The sequence below is a fragment of the Dreissena polymorpha genome, chromosome 3, assembly GCF_020536995.1.
Source record: "Dreissena polymorpha isolate Duluth1 chromosome 3, UMN_Dpol_1.0, whole genome shotgun sequence".
NCBI lineage: Eukaryota > Metazoa > Mollusca > Bivalvia > Myida > Dreissenidae > Dreissena > Dreissena polymorpha.
In genome coordinates, this window is record NC_068357.1 from 58,917,400 (window position 1) to 58,926,011 (window position 8,612).

General features: G+C 36.1%; 1 protein-coding gene across 5 annotated transcripts in view; it reads left to right on the forward strand.

The window, feature by feature from the left end:
- LOC127874335 (cysteine-rich protein 2-binding protein-like) overlaps positions 1-6,918 on the forward strand; it is a 35,268-nt gene extending 28,350 nt beyond the window's left edge. For all 5 annotated transcript variants that reach the window (XM_052418582.1, XM_052418585.1, XM_052418583.1 and 2 more), the window contains 8 exons: positions 1,307-1,399; positions 2,461-2,532; positions 2,915-3,030; positions 3,929-4,015; positions 4,418-4,536; positions 5,481-5,529; positions 6,194-6,326; positions 6,581-6,918. In XM_052418582.1, the coding sequence (XP_052274542.1) occupies positions 1,307-1,399; positions 2,461-2,532; positions 2,915-3,030; positions 3,929-4,015; positions 4,418-4,536; positions 5,481-5,529; positions 6,194-6,326; positions 6,581-6,754 (843 nt within the window). In that variant the 3' untranslated portion in view covers positions 6,755-6,918. The remainder of the gene's footprint in view (positions 1-1,306; positions 1,400-2,460; positions 2,533-2,914; positions 3,031-3,928; positions 4,016-4,417; positions 4,537-5,480; positions 5,530-6,193; positions 6,327-6,580) is intronic.
- The last annotated feature ends 1,694 nt before the right edge of the window (positions 6,919-8,612 follow it).

The following is an 8,612-nucleotide window of genomic DNA, read 5'->3' on the forward strand; positions in this document are numbered from 1 at the left end:
GAGCAACTCTGGCTATGATCTCTTTTATACCCCCCCCCCCCCCCCCGGTTAGATTGGACAAAATTCAAGGGAAGCTTTAAAGGGAGATGATTTCTATACCTGCCAAATGATAACTAGCAATTTTTTTTCAAAGCGGCGCAATAGGGGGCATTGTGTTTCTGACGAACACATCTCTTGATATAATTATCATTTCTTACCTGTTCTAATTTGTGAATGCTAGTTTTCATTAAATACCAGTGGACTTATGTCTATACATACATGATGAACTCTGGCTATGATCTCTTTGATTAACCACAGGCCTTGGTTGTCAGTGATGTCTGACTTGGTCATTTTTGACTGTCTACAGACCTCCCCACCCCGGTTGGATTGGACAAAATCCAAGGGAAGTAATAAAGCTTTAAAGGGAGATGATGTCTATACCTGCCAAATGATAAATAGAAATTTTATTTCAAAGTGGCGCAGTAGGGGGCATTTGTGTTTCTGACAAACACATCTCTTGTTGGGTCACGAGGTCAAGGTCACTGTGACCTCTAAAATAAAAAATTCTGACAAGCTTTCGCAGCCGAGCGTGGCACCCGTTATGCAGTGCTCTTGTTTGCATCGTTATAACTGTTGAATACGGGTCAGGACGGTCCAAATCCATGATAGCCTAGTTGCTTAGCAAGATTATGTGATTATTAAGGGATACAAATGTCATTTTTTGTTTTGAATTGAATAGAAATGTATTATAAATAATATTATAAATATTATATTCATTTGCAAAGTCATGAAATTGGCTGTCATTGTTCAGGCATGAAAAAGGCTGGTTGTCAGTTAAGGCTGTTTTGACCAGTCTACTATCTGACATGGGCACTCAAACTCTTCAGGTATGGGCTACTTTCTCGTTTGGAACTCTTGAGATATTACGAAGTTTGTTCTTGAGATATATCGAAGTTGCGAAACCGGGTTATTTTAATATTATTCTGTAGGCGATAGGTCCTGTGTTTGCTGCCATTTTAATTGCCTGGTTTGGCTTTGACTGTTCAATGTAATACGGAAAACAACAAAATCTTACAGATCGTGTAATTTTACGGTGTTTCATAGCAAAAGGTTCTTACATCGTATTACCTGCAAGTATTTTGTTTGTAGTGAGTTGAGTGTATTATGTAATAATAAACAAGTTTTTCCATAGTGTTGCTGCTTTTAGTTTAATCCACTTTATTTCAGCTGTATTGCACTGAAAGCCGTATGCTTATTGAAATACTCTCGAATCTGTATCCTGGGTAGAACCCGCGTTTTAATTACCTGTGATAATTTACCATTTCAGTTGCAACGGGAGAATGGTCTACCTGTGTTTGATTTGGACGCTGAGATGAACAAATTGGCCCAAGTTGGTTGGGGTTTACAGACTCATAAACATGTGGGTGCAGTTTTATTACTCTATGGCATTATTTAATATACAGGCAATATTACAGTACTGTTCTTGGTTGTTTATGAGTTTGATAAATTGTCTTGATGAAATAACCCACTTGCTCAAAACCTGAGAAGACCTTTTTTGCCTTTTTTGTGCAAGAATTAATTTTCACCAAAGGGTATTTATGCATGCATGATATATACTAAGAAGGTCATGTACTTGAAGTGTGTATATAGGCATAGTATGACTAGAAGAATCTTCTTTGGCATTTTAAAGTATGACTGATGTATTCCAGAGAGGACATGTGAACACAGATTGCACAATTATATCAATTTAGCGATACATTCTCCAACAAACAAAAATGTTCAGTTAAATTAGAATATGTAAAAATAATATGGTTGCCATTCAATTTGACTGCATGGTTATTTTATGCTTTCATGTTTTTTGTAGGGATATATCAGTCATTAAAAACTTGCTGCAATTCATTTTTTTGATGTCACGGCGTTATGATTCCCACAAATTTCTCCATTACAAATGAAATGTGAACTGGAGAAAGCATTGACTTCATTAAAAAAAATGCTTGACTTTGGCAGTTGAGTTTTATCATAGAAAATTATCATTAATTTATTGGGAAATAAATAAATAATAAAACAAAATCCATAACTAGTTATAGTTTAGACCTATTTATTTGAGCTCAAATGCATTTATGTACTTACTACTTGTGTGAAACCCTCTCAAGTCCGTTTCCTTGGCCTAGAACCAGTACTAGTAATTGGAAAGCTCACATAGTGGGGATGGAACTCGAGACCACTCAGTCTTTAGGCAGACACCATATCCATTACAACATGGCAACCTCAATTACTATCCTCTGTGTATAACTCACGCTGAAACTGATTACATGTATATGTAATGTCTAGATTTTATTTACACTAAATGGACCTGTAGACAAAAACTGTTATTTGAAATTAATATTCTCACCAGAATAAATATTTAAAAAAAAAGTGTACACAATCCTGCATATACTGTATTTGTTTAATTGACTTGCTGAATGTGACTGCATATTGCAGGATTTCCCCAATAGCTCAGGATTACCGGGCAGCTATTATCATGGCGATATGAGAGTCCTAGACAAGTTTCAGGTATCTCCTAAGTTTTTCGTTTTTGTGAATACAATTTCTTGTTTCTTAAAAATTTAGGGTCCATTGATTTGCTATAAAATCAGTTATTCGTTCATTATTTTAGGAATTGATGAAATCTTAAAACATCATGTTGAAAGAAAACATAAGCATGACATTTATATCTATCAAAATGTACTGGTATGTAAAGATTACAACGATTAATTATTACATTTAATTCTTCAAGTTTTGTAAATACCAGCTCAGGTGTGTGTTTAATTTTTTTCTGATCATTTATTTAAATACATCAACAACAACAATATGTCAAGCTTTCAATTGTCATCACTTGAAAAACAACATATTATCACAAGAATCATTCGACTCAACAAGTTCAATTATTGTCTAGATGGACACATTCAGCAAGTCACGGGTGCTGACTCTACATCAGCCGTCATTCCTGAATCGTCTCGTGGGCTATGAAGATGATCAGCTGCACAGTATCTGTAGTCCCTACACTTCAAGGTTTGCTGATTCTGAGAATAGCTTGTGCAGTCTGCGCATATTTTCATGATATGGCTATGGTAAAACGTTGTTAACACTCTAAAAGTCTCATTTTTAGTCAAATCTTCATAAGACATTTTGGCTGTCTGGGGGTGGGGCAGTTTTTGTGATATGTCTATAGTGAAAACTTTTTGACGCTATATTAGCCTGATTTATTGGCCTATCATCATGAAACTTGGCCAGAACATTTGTCCCAATGAAATCTCGGCTGAGATTGAAACTGGGTAATGTGTTCAAAATTGAGGTCATTTGGTCAAATAAAAAACAAACATGCTAGTACTCTAGAAGTCACTGTTTTGGGCATGCCGATCTGCATGAATCAGCTCTCACTTTTTCAGAATAGTGTAGTTCTTTGGGTTTCAGGTGAGAAACCTTAGGGCCTATGGCCCTGTTGTTATTTCTTTGTTTAAGGGAAACCTATGCTTAGCAAAAATAAACTTTAAGCAGAAATGAATGACATTCATTGGCCTGTTCAGACTGCACATGCTAATCTGGGACAAACTTAATGCACATTCATTATAAGCCTGTTTTTTTTAAGAGCAATGCTCATTTAGAAGAATTAAAGTGGTATTAAATTAAGTCTGATTATATTTTGTCAAATAAGTTTAGTTTGCAAGTGACTAATAATATATTCAACACTAAAAGCACATCTTGATTGCATCGTAATTACATATACTAGGTAATAGCAGAACTTAGTGTGTAATGAAAATATCTTAAGAATACTCCATAAGTGAGAATAAAAGACCTGACAATGTATCTTCTACGCCACAGCATTCCTCATTAAGGCTATAGCGTTATGTATATATGTTTTGAACATGTAAACCACTCAGTCTAAGTAAACTTGACAATTTTTTTCCAGAATTCTGAAGCCATTTATTAGACGTGACTATGAATCTAGACCCTTGAAACTGAAACTTTTGGAAGAAATCAAGGCCTATCCACACAGGTGAGAATGTCAAGGTGAACAACCTTGAAATTAAGGAATGTTCACACAGGTGCGCAAATCAAGGTGAAATATGTTGAAATTAAGACCTTAAGTCCTTCTATTAACAATTGATACATTAGACAAAATCGCACTTTGTTCTCAAAAAGAACTTTGTCAGCATCACACTGTGTCCACATCACACTGTGTCCAAATCACAATGTGTCCCAATCACACTGTGTCAAAATCACATTGTTTCCCAATAACACACTGTTCAAATCACACTATTCCAAATCCCACTGTGTCCCAATCACACTGTTTCCAAATCACACCCTGTCCAAATCACACCATGTCCAAATCACACTGTTTACAAAGCACATTGTGTCCAAAACACTGATGTTACATCTTGATAGTTTGATATTTCAGAAATGACACTTCATGGACCCCTGACCCAAGTCCTCCTATAGACTACTGCTATGTGAGACCACAACACATACCTTCTGTGAACACACTGTGCAGAGAGTTCTTCTGGCCTGGAATAGACCGTATGTATAGAATCAAACTTAGCTGATATTATGTATTCGTATACAATTAAACTCTTGCAAACTTTAGCTGAACTTTTATTAAAGTATTATTAAATTGTACATTTATGTTAAGATAAATACTTTACAATCATTTATATTGGTTTTCATTAACTTGAGTGGTTAAAAAAAAAAAGACTTTCGTGGACGCATAAATTTGTGGATTTCTGAATTTAGAAAAAAAGAAGAGAAATTTGCGTCTTTGTGTTTGGATTGATCAAACTACAAAATCAATGAAAATTATATTCACTAATATTAACGATTTTACAGTACATTTATGTTGCAGACATGGTGCAAATGAAGTTCTGGATACATTTAATATTATTGATTTTCACCATAAAAGCTGATCTGTTTGTCTGTCCGTAGACACAAACTTGTTTTACCAAGAACTCCTAACCTTTTACAAATACAAACTTGATATGTTGCATGCGTTGGTCTTTATTTCATTAAGCCATGTATATGGAATTTTAATTATCCTAGGATAAATAAAGCTTAACTATTCCCCTTTTTTTAACCTTTAACTTTCTACAGAATTTTGATTACATGATAATCACAATTTGAAAAAATTCTGAGTTTGAAAAAAATGCGTCAATAAATTGGCAGGCCAAGATGTATTGTTTTGAAAACCCAATTCTTATTGAAACATTTATGTGAGTCCTGTTTGAAGGTTTATTATTGAAGTCTTGCTCTGGGAAAATTGGGCTTAATGCATGTGCTTGACTTGTCGTCCCAGATAAGTCTGTGCTGTCAACACGGGCAAATCAGGCACCACACTTTCTGCATAAACTGGATTTTTGTTTAGAAGAGACTTCCTTTAATTGAAAAATTTCTTAAAAGTAGAAAAAGGCTGAGCTGATTAAACCCAGTTACCACAAAGAGAGGCTAAATTTATTTCCTCTGTATTGCAGTGTCCGAGTGTCTGCAGTATCCGGACTTCAGCTGTGTGGTGCTATTCAGGTTTGCAGTCTTTGTCATTTTGCATTTTTTCGCCCACCATGTTTATTATGGTAAAGCCCCTCCCCATCAAATAATGGTTTAACTTGAGGATCGTGATCATTCTGAGCTTATCTTGATGTTCGGCTTAAAATGAATGAAAAATGATACATGTGTTGTTATATAATCAATAAAATATAAACCATCAACTAAATCATAAAAAAAGTGATTCTTAATGATATGAAACCTTTTAAACTTTATTTGTAGTAACACTCATAGCAACCTTGCTTAAATGTATTTTTCTTTGGCTTTGACACCTAACATCCCTAACGCAGGGAAAAAGCTTGTGACAATGTAAATCTATTGGATACAAGGGCTTGTTTGATCTGCAGATAATTTCACTGGTTTTAAATTGGTACTTTAGCCTTGCTCTAAAAAAATGCGGCTTAAAGCTTGTGCATAACCTGTCGTCCCAGAATTGCCAGTGCAGGCTTCACATGTTAATTAGGGAGGGCACTTTGTACATTAACAAGATGTTTGCTATGAAGAGACTTTCAAGGAAAAAAATGCAAATGAAAAGTGTCATCCCTGATTAGTCGGTGCAAACTGCACAGGCTTATCTGGGACGACACTAAATGCACATGTATTAAGCTCTGTTTTCCCAGAATGCTGCTCGTATTTTTTCCAGGAAGATTGTAATTGGGTTTGGGTTCATGGTGCCTGATGTGAAGCAGAATGAAGCCTACATCTCTTTTATCTTCACCCATCCCGAGTGGCGTCGGGCCAACATTGCCACCTTCATGCTGTACCATCTAATTCAGGTGAGAGGTGCAAGAATTGGTTATCATTTCTCAGCCTCAATTCCTCAACAACTAAGTGTGTTTTAAGTTATTGGCTTTTTTCAATTATTTCATAGATTCATGTTAGTATTTTAAAGTTAGTTTAAATGTATTTATTTAAGTTTGATTGTTTCGAGAGCCCAGTGCATATTAAAGCACTTTCTAGGCCGTTTCCTGGATAGAACCTGTAGTTGGTGTCTTTTGGGAAGATCTTAAAAACTGATAAACTTTTTCAGACATGCATGGGCAAAGACGTGACGCTCCACTGCTCAGCTACTAACAACGCCATGCTGCTGTACCAACGGTTCGGTTTTAAGCCCGAGGAGTTCATTCTCGACTTCTATGACAAATACTTCCCAGCTGACACGAAAGACTGCAAGCATGCCTTCTTTCTTAGGCTGCGCAGATGATACTTTGGACTTTTCAACGCTTATTTTGTGTTTTCGTATAAGTGAGCTGAGCTCTGGAAAAACGGGGCTTAATGCATGGACGTTAAGTTTCGGCCCAGATTAGCCTGTGCAGTCCACACAGGCTAATCAGGAACAATACCAGGTACTTTCCGCTAATATGGAATGTTTCGTATAAAGGACGTATCTTCTGAACAAAAATCCAGTCTAAGCAGAAAGTATCTTCTCTGATTAGCCTGTGCGGACTGCACAGGTAAATCTAGGATGACACTTTACTCACGTGCATTAAGCCCAAATTTCTTAGAGCAAGGCTCAATGATTTTTTTAACGCTGCAATAAATACTTATTCAAAGATTGTCTTTTATCATTCATGGTTGAAGCTTATGAAAGCTCACCAAACAGACATTAATGCATGAAATATCAGTATCATTATACTGAATGAACTTGTTTCTGTTAAGGAATCTGTTTAATAGATCAAAGAAAAAATACTAACTTACAATTTTTTAAATCATGAAACGTGTTCAATAAACTTAGTATGGAAAACTGGGCTTAATGCATGTGTGTAAAGTATCGTCTCAGATTAGCCTGTGCAGCCACTCACGCTTATTAGGAACAAAGCTTTCTGCTTTTGAGGAATTTTTCGTTTCGAGGAAGTCTTTTCTAAATAAAAATCCAGTCTAGGGGGAAAGTATCTTCACTGATAAACCTGTTAGCACTTCCCAGGCTAAATTGGGAATATAGGAATGCATTACGCCCAATTTTTCCATAACATGGTGTAGTCTGTAACAATAAGAATAACGATGAAACACAATTCTGACACATGATATGGAATAAGCAACAAAGAATTATTATGTGTTCTACATAAATCAAAACATGTGGCATATAAATATACGCGTCTATGTGTTTGTGCTTAAATAGCTTATTGGTTGATTAACATATAGTACAATCTGGATTAGTATTTGTATTACCCTTTGTGTTCACTTCATTGGCCTTGCAGAACAGCACAATCTGATTACCTGACATCGTCAAGCATGTGTTTCTTTACAACCTACATTCTTGCAACTTTGCTGGTATTATTTCCCAGGACGCTTTATGTCAGTGATTTTTATGCTCCCCCAAAATTTTTGGGGGGAACATATAGTCGCCGCTTCGTCTGTCTGTGTGTCCGTCCGTGCACAATTTTTGTCCGGGCTATTTCTCAGCAATTAATGACCGGAATTCAATTAAACCCTATGGGAAGCTTCACTACCGAGAGGAGATGTGCATATTATCAGCCGGTTCTGGTCAGATGATTTTTTACAGAGTTATGGCCCTTTGAAATTTTCCATTAACTGTACATATAGTGCAATTTTTGTCCCCCCAAATACTGACTGGAATTCAATGAAGCTTTATGGGAAGCTTAACTACCTTGAGGAGATGCGCATGTTATTTGTGGGTTCTGGTTAGATTATTTATTGAGAGAGTTATGACCCTTTGAAATTTTTAAGTTGCTAAACCATTAATCTTTTATTTTGTGCAAAGTTATGCCCCTCAAGACGTTTCCTTTTATCTTAATATATAGTGCAATATTGTGACAAAAAAACCTTTGTGGAGCATCACCCGTCTCCGACGGTTTCTTGTTGAAAATTGTCTTGAAGTGTGTGTTTGCGTTTCATTTAATGTTTAACTGCCTCATTTAGAGATGTTGGTTCGTGAATCAATTTGTCTTTCTGTTGAAAGGTCTTTATGCCCCCTTTCGAAGAAAAGGGGCCATATAGTGATCGGACTGTCCGTCTGTCTGTCTGTCTGTCCGTCTTTCCGTCACACTTTGCGCTTAGGTATCGAAAAATGCTCATAACTTCTATGTCCCTTGAGTTATAAC